The following is a 21154-nucleotide window of genomic DNA, read 5'->3' as shown; positions in this document are numbered from 1 at the left end:
AGGCAAAGTCAGGGGGTGGTTGGGAGGTTCGTTCAAAGGAGGTTGTATATGACTTATCGTTGCTAACTTGATTATGGAGCCTTTATTTATAAAGTCTAACCAGATGTTGCATATAGCCTTTCACTTGCAAAACTGTCACGAGATGAATAGGCAGAGCGTCACAGTTCAAAGCTTAAGACCACTGGCCAACCTTTAAAGAGTTGCGAGTGAGAACATGTTGCATGTGCACATGTAAAAACCATGTTAGAATCCTGATTTCCTACTGTCAGATGGCTGAGAAGACTACTAGGTGTTTTTGAATGGCCTTTAAGCCATTTCATTGTAAAAATGATTTTCCCTGCTTCAGTGTCAAGAGCACAATGCTGCCTGTATCAAGCTGGAATTAGCTGGTGTGTTGCTTTAGCAAAGCCATTCTTAAAACTTCAAAACCGAATTAGAGGGTTAGTCCAGGGTAACTATGGACTGAAAAATCACAGTATAAACCTTTTTTTAAATCTAACCACTGATTAAACAGAGGGACCATTGTTGTTCGATAATGATCTCGGGTCGCTTAAAATCGAAGAGTATTTAGGAGGAAAAATGGTTAAAAACAGGTTTTTTCCCCCCTGTCATGTAATGCTGTAGAATCATGAAATAAATTGAAGTTTCAATCACTTAATTATTCTTCACTTGGGTCCAAAACGATTTCAAATGTAAGTAATAAATTTAGTGTCTTAGTGAATTATACCATTTTTATCTCAGTTAAAAATGCCATTTATTGAAGGAAAGAAGAAAAACCTCAATATAACAGGTGATTCCAAACTTTTTAGCAGTTGTGTCTATGTCTGGAAATCTGGTCATGTTAATAATCTAATCCCGTATCATGATCACTTCATGATGTTACAAAATGTGTTTATGCAGAAGGCTGACCGTAACACAGTTACTTAAGTGCATGTAAAAACACTGACTAATGGTGTGTGGCAACAGCGCAGCCACTTGCATGAATGGGCTAAGTTGAACCAGTGACGACAGTGACTTTTAGTCACTGTGAAATACTTATCCACTTTCCTGGGTACTCAGCGTCTCCTTCAAATGAGAACCTGCCACAGCGTCTCCATACAAAACCATCTTCATTCAGCATGTTTGTATCTTCTAAGCGTGCTGTGACGTTATTTGCTTTTTGTAATATTCCCCTCCTTCACTGAGTCCTCACCCCCACTTTGGCTGAGCTTTCAAATGATGCTCATTTGCTTTTTTTTATTGAATGGCAGAAAACGATTTGCGGAACAATAAATGCCCCTCAACCCCGCGCCCTTGCTGTTTTCTCATACTGGGAATGGATTGCTATTTTCAGAACCGGCTCAGCACTCTTTGAAGTTCGACAATTGATAGATGCACGTTTTCTGGTACTTAAAGGCTCACTTGTCACAACACATCATTTGGCGCATGCCATTTGCTTTTAACCATTTCCGCCACAGGTGAAAAGGTGCCGTTAGCTGAAATGGTTTAAAACAATGGCAGCCCACTTATAAAATCTGTATTTGTTCATTTTACAACAAGTTCAAGTTAATTGACACTACTGTCAGCACATTATCAAAATCAGACTTTTGGAATAATCCCTTTAATCACTCAATGTCACTTTTGTTGACCGTGTCGTGCGAGTGAGCTGCCATTTAAAATGCAAGCTCTTTAGTAAACTGTCAAATGATTCCACAGTTTGTTTGCTTGATACCGCAGCACAGTTGTAAAAATGAAACGTGGCATTGCTCTGCTGAAGACAAAGGAGTGCATTAAAATAAAAGATGGAGAGAGAGAGAATGGCTCAGGGTGCCAGATTCCTGACATTAGGGCAGAATTACTTAAATTGCCTTCGGCTGTGGCTCCTTGCCTGGCAGACTTATTTCTAATTAAACGTCCCCGGAATTTAACTTAATTACCTTAAGGGATAATCAGGCTCTCTTAAATATCATTTAAAGGTTGCAATTGTCATGCTTGCCAATGTAAATCCAACAATCTCTCCTAATATGCACAGACCCATTATCTCACTATTATCTCCTCCGTTCCTTTTACTCTGATCCCGTTGTTTAGTGATTTATTAACACTATGCCCTGGCACTGATAACTCCAGTTCTTAAGCACAGACTGCAGTGAAAGTCGTGAAGAAAGGGAGTCGTATCAGACAGTGCAGGATCTAGCAGTACAGGTCGTTCTTTTCTGTTCTTTTAAGACGAAAGAAAAGAAGACGAGCCGAAAAAAAGGAAAAGCCAGTAGGTAGGGCACTTCATTGACTGACAGGGACCAGAACAGCCATTAGCCTCAAGTCTTATGAGACAACCACAGGGTGATTTCAATTACCCTGCAGTACCCCAGCAGGAAGACTCTAGAAATGGATAAAAGAATATTTTGGGCAAAGTAAAGCGACTGAAGCGGAGAGACATATATTTTATTTAAACAGACACCACTTCTTTCCTGCTCCACAAAAAAATGCAGTTAAACGATAACACTTAAAGAAGCGAAAAAAGCGGAGTGAAAGACAACCAGCTGAGTTTGTATGTTAGGATTTACAAAACAATTAAAGTGCCGCTTGAGCTTTCATTTGACCTTCCACTGCCGTTCAGTGACATTCATCTCTACTGGCTCCGCTCCAAACTCGTTTTTAGTGCCTAACAAACCATGACTTTTTCAAACAGAGAGCCATCACCAGTTCGTCTTCAATACTCACTTCACTATTGGAGGGCTTTTTGTTAAACTCACATTACTGTCACCTGGTTGATAGTCTTAAAGAAAGAGAAGAAGGAATCACAACCAGGGCACCAGTATTTTTGTGAAGCAGTGAATTAATATTTTTTTATTTTCCATGTTGCTCAAGGCTTTACTTGGTCCAACCTTAGCTCTTTTATGTTACTGCATAATAAGGCCAGCCATAGTAAAGCCATGAAGTCAAATATGCACCAAGATGTTAATCTGTTCTAGTTGGCATTACGACCCAGTCACACTAGGATTTAAAACAGCTAAATTTTAGCATGAAATCATTTATTTCAATGAAATAACCACATTTAGCAGGAGTAACAACTTCCATGCAAATCTTATTTTCCAACGTCAACTCAGGTGAACTTTGACATGCAGATTTCCAGCGCTGACCAAAAGCAAATGGTCTCGACAGTTCTAGCCTTTGAGGGCACTCTGTCCAAAATAGAGGAATCCCATTAGCTTCATTAGCTTCAAAACCCTGCTCTGTCAGAGTGTAAACTGCACCGCAAAAGAGCCATGGTTTGCAGTTATGAGACAAGAGTTGCAAACGGATTAATACCTACAGTGCACTCTATAGCACAATAACTGACCTTGATGAAGGCAGAGGAGACGGTGTACTCACATAAGATGGTCTCAGCTGTAAGACAAAAGTTGCATTGCTATCTAAAGTAATGAGACAATCAACATGTCCTCATCAATAAACAACTGAATAGGTCGATTGCCGATGACTCCCAAAAGTACCTAACATAAAACTGTTCACACCCATGACCGTTGCAGAATACCAAGTTACATACAAACTTAACCAGACTGGGCTGTGTATAACAGTTGCAGGTTGGTTAAGTGTAGGAACCAAAACTACTTGTTTTGTATGAGACATCAAAGCATCAAGAGTGTTGATGCATGTCGACTCCAATCCCCATGATGCCTCCAGTGTGTGGGCTTCACTAGAAAACAATTATAGCATGTGTTTTTGACGCATCAAGTGCGTTGACCTTAAGAGCTACATTCTCTCTACCTGAAGAGTTTGATATTTGATATTTGGAGTGCTGTCAGATGTCCACCATATGAGGCTGGTCTGTCTCCACTGTCTTCCTTAAGAAATAGACCTTTTTCACAGCAGCCATTTTGACACAAAAGCGGTCAGGTAAACACAGGTGGTACCAATGATACTGATTAAGATTCTGTTCCATTCAGGTCAAACAGAGTCAAGGTGCTGCTATTGTGCATGTTGGTGCACTAGGAAGTGTCCACTACACCAAATAGAACAGAACCTTCATTAATTGTCACTAATTAAACCTGTGTTTACCTTCTATTTCATGTCAGTATGGCTGCCGCGAAAAAGGTCTATGGGAAACAGTCAGTTCTTGTGCTTTACAGTACACAGCAGGATTCATTTCTGTTATCTCTACCTCACACCAAATGGATGGCGAGGTACAGATCTCAATCCAGGTGAGGATAAAATCTCCCAAATAGCAGTTAACATTTCTGTTGTTCCCCAAGTTTCATGATAGATTTGTCATACACATGCACGTTGTGTCTCTACGACTCTACCACTTTATTTTATAATGTGTGCCTCATGTTTGATTTGGCAAGAAACCTGCAGTAAAATATTACAATCTTATGCTTTCATGTGCAAATGGAGGTACAGTTTACAGCCTTTTTGTTAATGGCAAATGGTTAAAGAGACAGGATTAATAATGGAGGTTGGCTCATCCCAACCACATTACCATTAATAGCAAATTATACTTTAGTTACTTGCCTTTGTGCAGGTTTCAAACCCAGAGACAGCTTGTGTAGATAAGTACTTTCATCTTACAATGAGTTTTCTAAGGTGTGAAGTAAAAGATCCAGAAATCCAGGGCTTGAATGAAGACGTCTCCCCCCCCCCTTTTTTTCATGCATCTCAAAAGTCATTTTGATTTGAGCAGACCCCCTTCAGGTTCCCATTTCACGTGCTTTCATGAATCTGAAGCCTCTAGTGGTGTTTATTCATGACAACCTGTTCCTTTACACCAGGCACATCACACAGGTTTTGCTTTCCCAGCATCCAAAGAGTCGGCTGACACCACGGTGACGGTTTCACGGCGGTGGCTGAGCTGCAGCACAGTGGGTAGAATGTGCACTTAGCTCATATTTTACACCAAAATATGAACTTATGTATGCAGCTCTTCATATTAAGACAGATTTTTTTTTTTTCTGTACCAGCAGCATTTCTCCTGGCAGGCTCAATCACTTTTTTTTGCTTCCAGTACTTGTTTTATTGATGGGACACAAACACACTTGTGCAACAGACTGTTAGGAAGTAGGACAAAGGGATAAAAATAATCAATCTCTCTTTGCCTCTGGTGTGCCTCGCTGTCTGCAGCTATCCCTCTTATTTTGTATGACTGTGATGAGGTAGCCTCTTCATTGCTTTTGAGAACATATTGTCTGTGTGATATTACAGAGCAGCCACTAATCAGAGGAGGGTTACTTTGCAGGCTTCAGATCTGGCAGCGCTGTACAAAAGGTGGCCACACAATAAATCTGGTTTCATAAAGCCTAATGAGTGATTCACAGTCACAAAGCAGTCTCTGACAGCAGGCAATTGTTAGCTGATTCACCTTCCTTGACCATTTTCAAGGACGCTCTCCTCGCTCCTACTCTACATATCTTGCAAGGTCAGGGAAGAAAGACATTTTACTTACAGCCAAACAATGGCCGCCTTTGTCAGGCCTTAACTTTTTTAAAGTTTGTTTTTTTTTCCTCTCAGCCTTGAGTCCAATGGTTATAGCTTTGTTATCTGGGACTGACTCTTCGACAAAAGAAGATGTTCACAAAGTACTCCAGGAGAAAACCAAGGATGCATAAAATAAAAGGTTCAAGCACAACCGAAACCTTTTGGTAACATTTGCAAAAAGATTTTTAGAATTAAAGCATGTAGCCTTTATTCATAATTTATTTTCAAAGCTAGTCTTAACCTCTGCAGCTCCTGTTTCATATTTCATGACTTTATTGTGTAAAATCACTGAAAATCAATTGAGCCCTGAAGCAGAAAGCCGACCAACCAGAAAACTATGAGTCATTTGAATGATTAGGAGAACAAGCAGTGCTGTGTTTGATTGAAACTAGAACCAGCCTTTTTCCTCGTACTTCCGAGGCCTTGTGTCTTCTTAAATTAGACTTTATAGATCGACTTTGAGAAACTGCAGCAAAAATGTTGAGAATGGGGGGTGTTATAGTTTGACAACAAGGTGAGGACCCATATGCAGCAGGTTAGGAAACAAAAAGCGAGCTTTAATAACGTGAGCTGAAGTTCGAAAAACCAAAATGCAAGCAACAAAAAGGCAGGTTACAAAAAGATGGCAACAAAAAGCAACAGGGACAATTCAAAATAAAGAAATTACAGTGTAATACAAACAAATAGGACAAATTATAAAGCCATGGGTAACAAATCAGGAACACAGGTAACAGACACAGGAACGCAGGAGATGCAGGATGAAAACAGACAAACTGACAAAGAGTAAAAGAAACACAGATAGAGGTACTCAGAAAAAAGGACAGGAAAAAGACAAAAACAGGAAGTGGAAGGTCACTACAAATAGATGATGAAATAATCTCCAAAATAAAACAGGAAATGATGAAACAAAAACCCAAACCATGACAGGGGGTCCAATGGTAAGCACAAGATGCAGTTTCATGCTAAATGGTACATGGACTGCATTTATTGATTGCTTTTCTAGTCTACCAACCACTCAAAGTGTTCTATAACAGATACCACAAACACCTATTCACACACCGTATTCACACTAGTGGCAAAGGGTGCCATGCTAGGTGCTGCCCTGCTCATCAGGAGCAATACTATCTATTCAAAACACGCTGCAACATGTCTATGCTCACCTATTACCACACTCTCACACAGGAGCAATTTGGGGTTCAGTATCTTGCCCAAGGACAACAGAACATGTGGACTTGAGGAGCCAAAGGAAGAAGGGCTCAAACCACCGACCTCGTGATTAGTGGTCGACCCGCTCTCGAGCCACAGCCGCCCCCACACATGCTCCGGTTTCCTTCGGTTAATTGGAGACTCTAAATTGCCTGTTGGTCCAAATGGCTGTCTGTTTGTATGTGTCAACCCTGAAAAGACTGACTCTGTCCAGGGTGAGCCGAGTTTGTCACGTACTTGAGCCAGGATTGGCTTCAAATCCCTGCAACCTCGCAAATGATGAGTGGCTATGGATGGAGAGAAATTAATTATAATGTTTCTAGAACAGCTTCATCTCAAATTGGGTTGAGGGGAACTCGAGCTGAGGGAAATCATACTGTAAGGTTCAGGTGTGGGTTGGGTTTGCACGAAACATAAAAAAAAAGTTATCTCTCTGCTAAACCACATCGTTCTACTCCTCCTGAAGGATCTCACTGCAATTCCAAGCATATGGCTTCCTCTCAGTGTGAGTGAGTAGTTATAGACACACCTGAGGGCCCGGTTACACCAGAATTTAAATCAGCAAAATTTCAGCAGCAGAATCTATTCATTTTCAGTGCAAAGCTTAATGAGTTCAGCTTTGGAGAACTTTAAGTCAGAGAACTTTTGGTTACTGCACAACATAGTTTGTGACCGTAGGTGAAAGTTTGGACTTAAATCAACTGATAGATTAAGACCAAGACTGAGTTTCTGCTTCATCAAAACAGTCCAGTTTAAAGGATAAGTCCAACAAAAATTAAAAATACATGAATTAACTACTCGGCCTCATGCCAATGGAAAGTTAAATCTGAGTTTTCTGGAGCTCCACAGCTAAACAGAGATTCAGCATTCTCCTAATCAACTGAAGTAGATGGGGACTTGGGGCTCCATACAGCTTGTCCAATGTAATTTAAGTCTCTAGAAGCCCAGAGATCCCAAACTGATTTCAGAAGATGTTATTAAGACCCTCGATATGCAATCGAGCTTGTGCACCCACTTCAGACGGGGTGTGCGCTAACACTTTTAGCGTAGCAGCTTCAGAGAAGATTTCAGCTTTAAAAAGGCTGTAAATTAAGTCTTTTCAAATCAATTTCGGGCTTCCAGAGTTTGGGATTACTCTGGAAGTTATATGAAGCCATTTTCTGGGGGGTTTTTTGTTGTTCTTTTTTTTTTACATTTTAAAACAAGCCCCTATCTTCTTCAGTAGTTTAGGAGGATGGTGCAATGCTGTTTTGCCTTGAAGCTCCAGAAATGTTCTGTGCACTTCAAAAATGCCTTTCCAGCAGCATGGGGGTGATAATGACATCGGTTGATTGCTTAAAATTAAATGAGCGTACTATTATAATAATAATAATAATAATACTATTTCTTGCTGAGGAATTTTATGGTTTACCAAAAACACAAAAACACAGCAGGCAAACTTGAGTTTATGAACTTTCTGACTGACCTCATTCATATTTTAACTGTTATCCGAAATGCACCTGTATTGCCGTGCTTAAGTCTTGCTTGTCTTTGATATTTTCCACAGGCAAGCCCAGAGTTGAGCTGACCTACGACAAGATGTACACAGTAACCAGCCGTCTGACGTTCACCGTCAGTAAGGAGGACGACGGCGTGCCTGTGGTTTGCATCGTCGACCATCCTGCAGTCAAGGACTTCCAGGCACAGAAGTACCTGGAGGTGCAGTGTAAGTACTTCTGCTCTGTTATAAATTAGAAATCAGCAGAGTATTTAAGCTGCATTATGCAAGTTCTTCTTTTTTTTTTTTTTTCAAGTGTCTCATCAGCTTAACCGCAATAGAGAATTTGGGCTGCAATAGAGAAGAGTGTTCCACCCTCACTAATTAAATGGCATAAATTTGCTTCTTTTTCCCGAACTAAAACTTTGGTGTGTGACACGTGTGGCAGTGTCACTGAAGGGAACTGTCTCTGTGAACAGGTTATGATGAATAAAAGAGGAGAATTGGACTGCGGTACAGTTCACTGTTCCATCTCCTCTAATTAAATGACATAAATTTCTCACATTTTCTCACCTCAGAAACTGCGCTGCATGGCTTTGTCAACAGCGGGAAATTATCTCATTCATGACATCTTCCACAGAAATATACTTTATAAGGTACCAGGTTACCTTTGCACAAAAAAGATATATTTTTAGCTCTTTTTGCTCTCACGGTTGACGTCATTTTACTGGATATGTATCTGTATATCTTTTATTACTGTCTAACTGTCATTTGGAGCAATAAATGTGTGAAAGCAGTGCAGCCTGAGTTCAAAAGTTTAAAAAGTAAATGTGGTGGTGTAGTTTCCTGATACTGTACTGCTAGTTGGAGCAAAACCTTGAGCTGCTACTTACTTTTTTGTCTTTTGACAAGTTTATTGTTTCTGCAGCTGAGATGTTTTGGGACATAACTCAGCATAACTATGTGCTGACAAGGCTTTGTCAGCAGAGGGAAATAATCTCATTTCTGACATCTTATAACAAAATATACTAATGTGAGGCACCAGGTTATCCTTGCACAAAAAGTTGTGATGTTTTTTGCCCTTTTAACCTCTGTCATCGATATGAAGCATCAAAATCTGTCCGGATTGCTCTCGCGAACGACATCATTTTACAGGATATCCTTCTGTATACCTTTCAGTATTGTCTGACTGTCATCTGGGTCCATTAATATGTGAGAGCAGCACAGTACAGTTTGAGTTTAAGAGTTTAAAAATGCCGTGAGAGCACACTGCAGATGTAGGTTGTCTGATACTGTACTGCTAGTTGGAGCAAAACCTTTTTTTCTTTTTCAACAAGTGTATCGTCTCTGGAGCCAAAATGTTCTGGATCAGTACCCAGCACAACTGACAAGGTACAGGGAAATCTGAGTAGGGTAAAGACTAAAACTCAAAACACAGCAATTGCAACCATTGTGAAACTGTGTGCTTCTGTAGAATTAGCTATAAGTGGCTGTCGGGTTAAACCTTAAGTGTTTCTATATGAACACATTCAATGAACAGAATAGAAAATGCACAGTTTCATCAGTGTGAATCATAATTACAATACGTAGTTCTCCAAAGCCACACAATATTTATAGCACTGAAAATGTCTCAAGTTCATTGCACATGCACTTGTAAGCCATAATCACTGATAATAAAACAATCACCATCATCAAATGTCAAAGGTTCTTCAGTAATAATTGAGTTGGTATGACTCAAAGTTAAAGAAAGTACTTACTAATACTTTTTAGTAAAGAACAAAATGAAAAAGTATAAATAGAGAGAAATTAAATGTCAAAGACTAAACACTAAAACGAGGGGAGAAAAATAGTGTTTCTAAACGTACAGATTAAAGGTGAAGATGTATAGATTGCAACAAAAAACACACTCACTAAAATTGAAATTTCTGAATGAGATGTATTGTTGTACAAGCTCCTGTGGTGTATAATGTTAGCACACATTCTAACCGCGCGTTATTCTTTTAGAAATGTAAATTCACAAGTGCATTTTTTTCTCTGTACACATTGTTTATACATCTAGTCTCAGAAGTGTTGCGAAAATAACTTAACCATGTTAAATTCCTCATGAACCAAGAAACAGAAACTGAATCCAGCCCTTAATAGAGGTCAGAGATCATGTTTTCATCATTATAACTGTTTTCTGTTGCAACAGAAAGCAATTATTAGGCATCACAGGCCTCACCATAGCATTGGAAACAAACCTAAACAACCTACCCAAGCCATGTGACATGTAATTAAAATGCTGGACCTTTGTAACGTAGAGCTTTAGTTCTTTTTATTGATTCAAAATGATAAAATGTATGTATTTTGTGCCTCTGTAACCTTATGACTTTGGCCTCTGGAATGCATTCTATTAAAAAATAACTCTTGTATAGCTATCTGACCTTTCCCTGGGAGAGCGAGAGGAGGAGATCAGCTCATCTACAGAGGCAGCATGGCATTTTGTTGGCCTCTGATAACAGGGAGCTCACATGGACCACCCGGCTCAGCGTCTCACACTGCGTCATACAGGCAGGGCTGCTGCTGTCATGCTCTGTGCATACTGTAAGGGCAATGGCCGCACTTGCACTCCCGCCTACTCCCTGATCCCTCTGCTGTACAGTTTAATATTACGTCTGGAGAGTGTTGCCTGCAGAGTATTACTGTAGCATATCTAGACAATCCTGTTTTGTATTTGCTTTATTTTATGAAGCTGTAATTTACAGGGAAGATTCCTGTAGCAGTTCTTGATCTCCAGTACTAATTAAACACTGCGAGTGTAACCCAAACAAAATCCACAGTTCAGTGTGCAGCTCAGCTTTAGCATCACGGTTTGTTTCATTTTCGGTAACAGATAAATGACAAAATAAACACAGGAGAAAGGAGAAAACATTTATGTTATTTATTTAGGCCATGATTCTTATTTTGAAAATCACAGTGCTCCCTTTTAAAAACAAAGATAATAGTTTCATTATCTGTTAACTTTTTCTGTTTTTTCTCTTTAGTTTAGGAGCCAGAGGTCGGGGAAGGGGCTTTGGGGTGGGTGGGATGTGGGTAGTAAATTCTGGTGTTCATAACATGTTACCATTTTTGCCTTTGACATTGAAAAAAATCAATATAAAGATCTCTCAAACAAAACAATTACAGTGCTGAAATACTGATATTGACAGTAAAAAAACAAAACAAAAACATAATAATATATCAAAAATGCTTTGTTTTAACTGCAGAAAAATATTATTAGAATATCCTATAGATTTTGTAAAAATAATTCCTTTGGGAGTTTACATTTTTCATAATCAGTGTCAAATTTTAAGTGCGAACAGTTCTGACAGATGAAGCGCCGCCACAGTGGATAATTCCTGGACAACTCCTTTCCTTTATTTGTTTAGAACAAGCACATCGAACTGACTTGGTCACACATAAAGAAATTATAACCATATCTGGAGCCATGTAATAGACTTAATTGTGGGATACTGTTGAATGGTTTATTTATTGAATGACATGTGTGATTGTTTGTGTTTCTAGAGACGTATCCACAGTTTGTTTCCATTCCAATATTTAAATAACATTAAACGGGCTCTTCCAGCTCATTTGCATTTAAACAACACTCACTATATAAGCTATACACCCAGAGGCGAACTCCACTAGCATTGGTTTGGCTAACAGACAGCAACTGCGCCACTGCCAAAGCTGTCTCTGAGGAACGCTCACACTTAAAAAGCTGAAGTGGACAAGTCCAGAGAAAGATAGTTGATAATTGAGTCCCATCCCAGGTCATCACATACTGACGCAAATAAACAAACAAGCAAATCATCGTATTAATTGTTGTTTTCGACATCACAGTTTCAGTCTGTGGGAACTGGATCACAGATTATCAACTTAAACACTATGGACGGACAAATCACAGTTTAAACATATTCAATCTAACCACTAAGTTGACTGTAGAGGGCCAAAAGAAAAACAGGCTCCCAAAATATTTAATGCCCAGTTGCACAGTCGTGGTTCAATACTGATCTCAGGTTGCTTAGGCTCTACTGGACTGGAAAACAAGGATCCTTAACGGAAAATGTGGTTACAACAGTTACCTGCAGTGGGGACATCGACTACATGGAAGACTTACAAAATACAAAATTGAAATAATAAAACAGGTATTTCTTCATAACAGTTTAAGTGTATTGTAAACCTACAATTTAATAAGGGTGTGCAGGCTATTTTATCCACTGTACACTGTCGATTCCTCTCTAGGAAATTATAAACGCCTTTACTACACAGTTACACACAAGTTTGTTTACTGATTACCGAGATAGACGAGGTGATTTACATTTCAATCACTCACTGTGTGGGCAATTTATGAGTGGAATGGACCGCATTGTGTAGAAAGAAACAGTGAAAGGAGGCCATTGTCAGGGGACGGCATAATTAAATAAGCCTGTAATGTTTATGTGTATAAGCAAAGCAAGCTGTTGTGCTCCGTTGCCTGGTTGTTTTCCCTTAAGGTCAGCCGGATGCGGAGAGATGGATAGTGCCATCTTGAGTGCTTATGAGGTGAGGCACACAATGAAGCAAATAATTCAGTTAGCATAATGATAACGGCCCTCTTGCATATGATAGACACTATTTCATTTCCACCGAAGAGGCAGTATTCGGATCCGGCTGTGCAGTGTGTGTTTTTCCATCACACAGAGACAAAGAGACCTCCGCCATAACTACTTGAGGCTATCAAAACAACCTACAGATGTAGAGGCGTCCTTCATGTTTATGGCTCACAGACGACAAGGTCAGATGACGTTGTGAGCGGAGAAAAAGTTGCAGGATGCCATGTAGCGCCTGGAGTAGAAACAAAACCAAATGGTTGTTGTCTATAGCCGTGCATGCCCACTGAGCAGAAGACTTGGCTTCTCGCCCATCTGCTGTCCATCACCAAGACTGAGAGCCGGCCACTGACAGGGTGTGATTTAGACAGATGGATGGCCAGACACGTGTTGTTTGTTGCCGAGAAGGTCGGACATCAGTGTGAAACTTTACCGCCGGCTTTGAAATCATAACTCAAGCCTGGGCTCTCTGTCTACAGGCTGATTAAAAATGCAAGCAACAAATAGTGCATTTAGGCTATGGAACCGGATAGAGAATAATTTACATCACAATCGGAAAACTATAATTACACCATTGTGACTCAGCAATCAATCTGCTATGAGATGACTGAACTCTAGAGGTATTTATCTACCGCATCTGATGTCGGGAAATTTCCACAAAATAACATTTTGGAGTAAACAGACCGGGAAATGGTGTGTTGAGAGCACATAAGTGAGGTCTGCAGGCTAATTAAGCTATTGATGTATTGCCAAAAATGTTGGTCATCATATTAGATCGCCCTGCTGGGGAAACAAATCTGCTTTTGATAAAGGAGTGATACATGTGTATACATACACAAACACCATATGGTGTCATTTACACTGGGCACATTTTGTCCCCATCACTTTTTAAAAGTCATTTGTCAAAAACGTTCTGAAATTGCAAAAAAGGTTTTGCTTTCCATCAGCAGCTGCAGTTGAAACTGGCTCCTGCTGACTCCAGTCACAACATTTTAACTCAGGAACTGATATGTAAAGTATACATCAAACTAAAGCTAAGAACCAGCTACAATATGTGCAGGAAAACCGTTATTGTTTATTAGATAATAGGTTTTATCAGAAAATACTGTCAGATCAGAATGCAATACATGAGATAGACTGATTAGCTTCCTATCTAGCTAGAATAGCAAACATGACAAGATCATTCTCTCTTATTTGTCAGATTTTGCAGTGATGCATATGAGTGCAGTTACTTGTGCAGTCAACATTGCTTTGCTTTTTATTATGAATGTCTTACTTATTGTTGACTCTGTAGTGGACTACAGTGGCGTAGGCTATGCCTTTTTGATGTCATGCAGGTTTTTTCCTCCGCTGTAATTATGTGCTCTCACCTTATATGATCCACCATGACATTGCCTAAAATTGCATATTTTGAGCCTGAGCTGATGCTTTTCCATCAGGCCACCAGCTGACTGGTAGCATCCAATCATATTCATAGAGGTGCACAGTATAGATATTTTAACCTCACCCCACACATTATTACACAACTGATACGATCATATCGGCCCCAACTGCAGCTGATTTGATTGTATCAGCTGCAGTTGCTTCTGCAGCTCCGTCCAGTGTTGCTGCGACAGCCTTACTGTAGCTTTCAGTGGCTAACGTTAACAAGCACTTTAATCTATTTGGGTATCTGTATAATATTTATATTATTACTCTTAAAAATAATTTCCCTAAAACATTAACTTTATGTATTTCAGTCATACGTAAAATTTCCATCTGAAGTTCTATGTAAAGTATATCACTAAATGCAAAGAATTTTTGTCATGTTGACTTGATGTGAATATTGTACATAAAAGTAATCTATATGTAATGCATTACTTTTATGTATGATATATGTTATAGAACAAGATGGAAGTTGTATGTGTAGTTGAAATACATAATCAATGTTGTAGGGAAATAATTTTTTGAGTGTATGTTCCAGCTTTCAAGTCAGAGCAAATATGTTTTCTAGTCAGCTATTTGTTTTTTAAATCTGTGGTATCACGATTTTTCTTCACAAAGAATACACAGTCTCCTGCTCGCTATCAGCACAAGGATAGTCCAGGAGTCTCTCAGTCAAAACAAAACAAAAGACGTAAGTAGTGTTGGATCGGGGGATCTGTTGTTTTCATTGTCAAACGATCATATCATTAATGCCAGTTAAAATCTACCTGACACATTCAGAAATGTTCACAGATGAGATAACATTTAAAAGTTTTATTAACATTATGTTTAGTCTTGACTCTCCCAATAGTTATAGCAACGGGCAACCAAATGAAATGCACCGTTACCGAGACTGAAATTACATTGGTACTACTGTATTTTCTCATGCACAGCACAATATATAACATAAGTCTAGTCATGCTACACGAACTTTACTTCGTCTGGGTGTATTTAGCTTGATTAGGAGTTTGTACTTCCTCAACCTGCTCTTCCATTGCATCTGATCACTTCTCAGTAGTGTTGACTCTACCTTGGGCATAATATTGATGCAATTATAAATTAACCTTATACCAAAAACAACAAGCCAAATCTTCGGGGAATGATAAATGTGTGGTGCAGTGCAGGTGCCACACGTAGCCCTGAGTGTGTTCAAAGACGCTTCCTGATAAAGCTGCTATAGAGAAAACAGAGGACACCGCTGAAGAATTGAGGCAGTGGGGAAGAAAACGTAAGAATGTTGTTTTGACAAATCAGTGGGGTGCTTTGACAGTTGCTGCTGTGCTATTCTTTGCAACCATGGAGTTTCTATTGTTCCCATTCCATTGAATGTGGCTGGTGTTATCAAAGCCTTTTCTCATCTTGGTGTGAGAGATGATCCTTTATTCTGGACAGAAATGTAATGTTTTATTCAATCTGTCATCTGGGTTGGGGATTCAATTCTGTGTTGCTGTGGACTGAAAGTAAGACCAAAACAAAAATCCTGCTTTTATTTACAACTTTTAAACATTTATGTTCTTCCTACTAGAAGGAAATAATGAATGAATGGAAGCTGAAGAACAAAGAGCATTTTATTCACCAAACGTATTGTTAATTCTTTAAATGTGCTTTTACCTGATTAATTCAAACACAAAACAATTTGCCTTGAACAGTGAATCTAAGTATTTTAATTACATTTGATTACAATCTAATTTTACTACACAAGTTCAATGAAAAATGCCGCATTTATGCAAACTTTTGTTTTTATCAAATTAGTCAATGTGAATAAATTAACTAACTGAGTCAATTAAATTATGCAGACTTAACCTTATGTGTTTATTCAATTGTTACATAAATATTTATGTGAACTAACGGTGTTTTTCAGCCTAATTACTCAAGAACAGTGAGCTTATTGTGTGCCAGAGTAAAGCTATGGTTATGGTGAAAAAGAAAGTTAAGTATTAAACATACGTGCTGTTTTAAATGTGCCATGGTTAAATATTAATGGTAAATGATTTCTGCCATCAATGCCTTGCTCCTTCCTGCATGAATGTTGTTTATTTAATCAATGATTAATGACCTGGAGGAAATGTCACCTGGTGAGACGAGGGAGCGGAACAGTGTTTTTGCCTGCAAATTACAGGACGTATACAGCAGAATTATTGTTTAAGTTTTATTATTTTTAAAAGTCAGTTGAAGCATATCTTCGTTGAAGTCTTTTGTTAGTAAAAAATCTTTGTTTCTTTAGATATGTGGGATGCAACAGCCGCTTACTGAATGCAGGAATCATTGGAAGCCACTGATAACACTTTATGCGACTTAGGTACTCGATCTGAACAACAGTGCTTAATGTTACTCCTCCTGCGGCTTAGAGTCTTTACACTTTCCTATGCACCTCTGAGAATGTGTCAAGGCATTTTCGGAAAGTTTGACAATTTGAAGCAGTGCCACTGAACAGAAATATTGCAGTTATAGTGAATATAATTCCTCACACTCCTCAGAGGCAACTTGAGAACCAAAAAATGTGACAAATTCGCTAAATCGTCTTGCTGCAGAGCCATTTAATGGGATGCTTGGTAGATTAATCTCGAAATAAATAAAAAAATCTGCTTTCATGTTTATGTCTGCTTCAAGCAACTTGAATGCAAATAGTCAAATCAATTAGAAAGAACATTATATATAGAGCGGATGTCGAGTAAAGATAGATAACGCCTTGCCTGTTATGTTGTCCCATCCTTCAATTCTCTGTCTCTTTCTCGTTTTTTCCTTTCAGACAAACCAGAGGTGAAGATCGTGGTAGAATTTCCTCAGGGTCTGACCAGGGAAGGAGAGAACCTGGAACTGACGTGCAAGGCCAAAGGCAAACCCCAGTAAGACACACACACACACACACACACACACACACACACACACACACACACACACACACAAACACATTTTAACCAATTAAAAATGTGCCATGGGTAGAGAAAGTGCATTTATAAGTTCATCCAAACACCTTGACTTCATTCCTTACGGTGTGCATGTGAGTGTCTTGTTGCAGTGGTGCATGGAACTGTCTTGATACAAATGTCAAATATTGAATAACATATAAAAGCACGTATCATATTGTGTGTAGGTGTGGCTAGGAGTGGGTTCGTTCGATTACTGGCTCCCCCATGTGTACACGTGTGCTTGAGCAAGACACTGAATGCCAAGTTACTGGGCATTTAAATAAGTCATTTTAGTTCAGACGATCACATCATTCTTAGGTTAGCCTGTACATTCATTCCTCTGTGATGACTAGGTAATGATAGATCCTGAAACGAAAGTGAATGCAGGAAAAGGAGAAGCTCGCTGTTCGTTTTGACAACCTCAGAGGCAGCAATAATAGCCTATAGTTAAGGGGTGTGTTTTTGAAGAGATTTGTGAACATTTTAAAGGCTTTCTACTCTGTCATGGACTGTACCGATGACATTCCTCATAATGTTCGTGCTAAATCATTCTCCGACAGCTGTTAGAAGATCCTACTCTTTTTTTTTTTCTCAACAGGAAACTGATAATATTAAAGAGTGAGTGAAATCACCCAGCTGCTCTAAGCATATCTTAATTAATTCAAGCACCTATAAAAATGTTAGTACTGCCCATGGTTATACTACAGCTGAACATACATCTACTTTATTTTTCTGTATAACTGATGGTTGATGGTTGAGATCCAGAAGATGTGATGCCATACATTTAAGTATTTAATGAAGCTCGATGGAGGAGAACAGGTTCAACAGTAGATGTTGTAACACAGTGTAATGCCATGCCAGTTCTGAAGGATATTTCCCTGTCTGTGATTATTCAACCCGCTACAGAATACTCTGTGGAAACTTGCTTACGTAAGTGAATTGATGGGAGAATATGGAGTTTGGCCCATCACGGAGCCAGTGCGTCTCTCGTGTGAGATATAGTGAAGGTTAGATGCTGGAGGAACAGAATGTGACCTCGACTGTCTGGAAGACGGCACATCTTACCACCCCAGCTGCTCAATACAACCTTTCGTCCCTTCTAGTATCACCGAGATACGGTGTAGGGAGGGAAAGAAGAACCTCTGCACACACAGAGGCTTTTGGCCCTGAGCGTGACCTCTTCTATTGGGTAAGAGGGAGATGTACAGTATATCGACAAAAGTACGATTATGAATTTATGAGACTTAACATATGGCAATTCCCCTTACACTACCAACTACATTTCTGAACAAGGTCCTCTTTACACCTTTTTACCAATCTTTATTCCTTAAAACAGATCTATATCAAAATGACAATTCTTGTTTAAAGTATTAACAAAAAGATTGGTTAAAATTTCTCTGTGGTTCCTTGCACAAAATATACCTTGTCAGAGTATAGTATCTGAGGGATTTTCATACTGTAGATTATTTCAGTTTTTCTAAACCATTGGAACTGGTCCTGACCAGTTTTTCTCTTATTCTAAAGACAGAAATAAATCACAAAAAACTTAATCTGTGCCACGATTAGAACATCCAAGCCATCTGTAATAATCTCTGGAGTCCCTCAGGGATCCGTCCTCGGTCCTCTTCTGATTACAGTTTTTATTATGCTCCTTGTTTAGCCAGTGAATTTTATATCAATATTACTCCCCGTTTCTTGGCTGAAACCTCACAATTTAATGGTAATTTATGACATATGGTTCAGAAAGATTGGAATCTTGCCCAGAATACAGACACTAGGGCCTACTTATTAAACCAGGTCGAGGAGTGGTTCTCCTGTCTGATGGTGAGTTTATACCTGTTATCTGCCCAGCCGTAGCCAGAAAAAGTCACACAGAATCTTTATCTCTTGAGCTCACAGCCTGCAAACCAAAAGATTGGGGTTAGGGGTAAAGTGTGATGGGCAAGAGTGAAAGTTGGCTCTACAAATGTGAAACGTCAATGTGGGAGAAAAAGCTGGTACATGAGAGGTATGAGACATGTTTATACTAAACATTGGCTTTAGAGCCAGTCTCTTGACTGGGAGCAGAGATCTCTTCTAATAAAGAGTGGGAGTAAAGCTGGAGATAAGAGGGTTGCCAGTCTTAATGTTGCAGACAAACCTGAGGCCAGAAATGTCTTAATGACCATCACTGGATACATTAACACTTAATTGAATGGCTGCTATCGTCTTTTTCAGGAATTTTAAACGGGAGATTTGAAACTGGCCTGCGATCATGAAACACATCAGAATTACTGTGTGATATTTTGAGCAGGTGTTTAATTACCCTTCCTTTAAAGGTGGAGGACAGAGCAGAGAAGGGCATTAATGATAGTGAGTCCATTAGGTCTTAATATCAAGCAGGCAAGAGTTTTTAATCGTCGGGGTGTTTTTTGGTGAGGAGTGCAGATTACCTTGAAGTATCCAGGGAAACTGTGAGAATGAGAGAGTACAGTAATGGACTCACAGACGCACAGATTAAGTCAATTTTGGGATTTACGCAAAAAGATTGTTTGTGGTACATAGAGTTGAGCACAGAGAACAGTCCCCAAGTCATTTTATAATGTCAAAAATTAACTTACAGGCTATTAGGCTGTTTTTCCACACGTACCATCTGTAAGCTGAGGCATTGATGTGTTTAGACAACATGTTTTTGCAATATGAGGTGTAATGGGGTGCAAATTAAGCCATTAGGGTACTTAGGGGTAAATAACGGAGTGAGAGCTTCAGGCAAGAGACCTGCCGAACTATCCAAACATCATCAATACGGCTAGCGCTGTTGGTATCAATCATTTTAGTTTGCCGACAAGGCAGTTCAAATTTGAACAGTACAAAATAATCATCAGATGGAGCTGTAGTTATGAATATTACATCAGAAACAGTAATGTGACCAACTCAAAGATGTGGCGTTGCAGTAGGTAGTCTAACTCCATTAAAAAACACAGGTTTTTCGGCACCAAGAACCCAAAGTGGCTCTGAAGAGTAAAAGTTGTCCTTTTGGCAGTGAAAGGCAGCTATAGTAAACTTGGTTTCGCAACATGTGCAAAGGATGTTAATGGCAAACATGTTTCATTGAGAGCCTCAAGGCAATATCCAACATCCATTGAAACTTTTCAAACCCTTCCTACAGCATACAATTGCCAAACTATAGCTAATTGTGCAGCTTCTGTTTGTCCTCAGCACAGTTTTTGTCTATTGCTCCCGACCCATGTTAGAAAGTGCGGTTACAAAATGACAGGTATTGACAGCTAATTGTGTTAGCAACAAACGTGATGTTTTGGAGCATTCTGAGCATTTTAATTGACAGAAGAGAAGCAGATTGTGCCCCACTTGTGGTTTGAATTTGAAGTATTTATCTATATTGTGATATATCTTTGGCCTTGATACGATGCTGCTTTTGCAATTCATTGTTGTGTTCAATGGATTCCAATGGCACAGAGTTGAATATAGCTGCTGTCCTTTGTGAAGGAGCGTTTCAGAACTAAATTCCAAGCCTATAGAGTTTGAAGGTGTTTTAAACAAAACTTTTTGGTGAAAGGATTCTATTAAGGGAATCATTGGCATTATTATATATATTATTGGCATTGTTGTGATTAATGATTAAAGGTTATTATTTGAACTGTTATAAAATGTATTTAGCTTTGGAGAGGCTTTTAAGGCTGTTCAAATTTGGTATCATCATCCACCATTGTACTCCAGGCATTAACATGCTTCACAATGTGTCTTTAGTGATCACTTGTAATTGGGTCTCAATTACCCGCTCTACATGCAAATGAACAAGTCCGACATTGGGACAAATGGACATAGATGAATATTGAAGCTTCTAAACAAAAAAGGACGATGACAGGCAAGACGCACTTTAGACACAGACAGGGTCGTACAGCTATGCCACTTTTTACAAGGAAAGAAAAAAACGTATTTTCTTGAATGTAATGACGAATAAAGAAGAAAACTTATTGGATTTAGTTAGCCAAAACAGTTTCTCCTCATGCAACGACTTTTAAAATCAGTGGAGTCTGGGG

At 39.1% G+C, this 21154-nt stretch overlaps 1 protein-coding gene across 1 annotated transcript in view; it reads left to right on the top strand.

The window, feature by feature from the left end:
• The window catches only part of cadm1a (cell adhesion molecule 1a), a 399976-nt gene that overhangs the window by 319592 nt on the left and 59230 nt on the right, over positions 1-21154 (top strand). Inside the window, exons 6-7 of the mRNA XM_073480005.1 lie at positions 8201-8359; positions 16955-17051. Of these exons, the coding sequence (XP_073336106.1) occupies positions 8201-8359; positions 16955-17051 (256 nt within the window). The remainder of the gene's footprint in view (positions 1-8200; positions 8360-16954; positions 17052-21154) is intronic.

The sequence above is a fragment of the Pagrus major genome, chromosome 13, assembly GCF_040436345.1.
Source record: "Pagrus major chromosome 13, Pma_NU_1.0".
Taxonomy (NCBI): domain Eukaryota; kingdom Metazoa; phylum Chordata; class Actinopteri; order Spariformes; family Sparidae; genus Pagrus; species Pagrus major.
The sequence above is the reverse complement of the archived record's forward strand: the minus strand, read 5'-3'. Positions and strand labels throughout refer to the sequence as shown.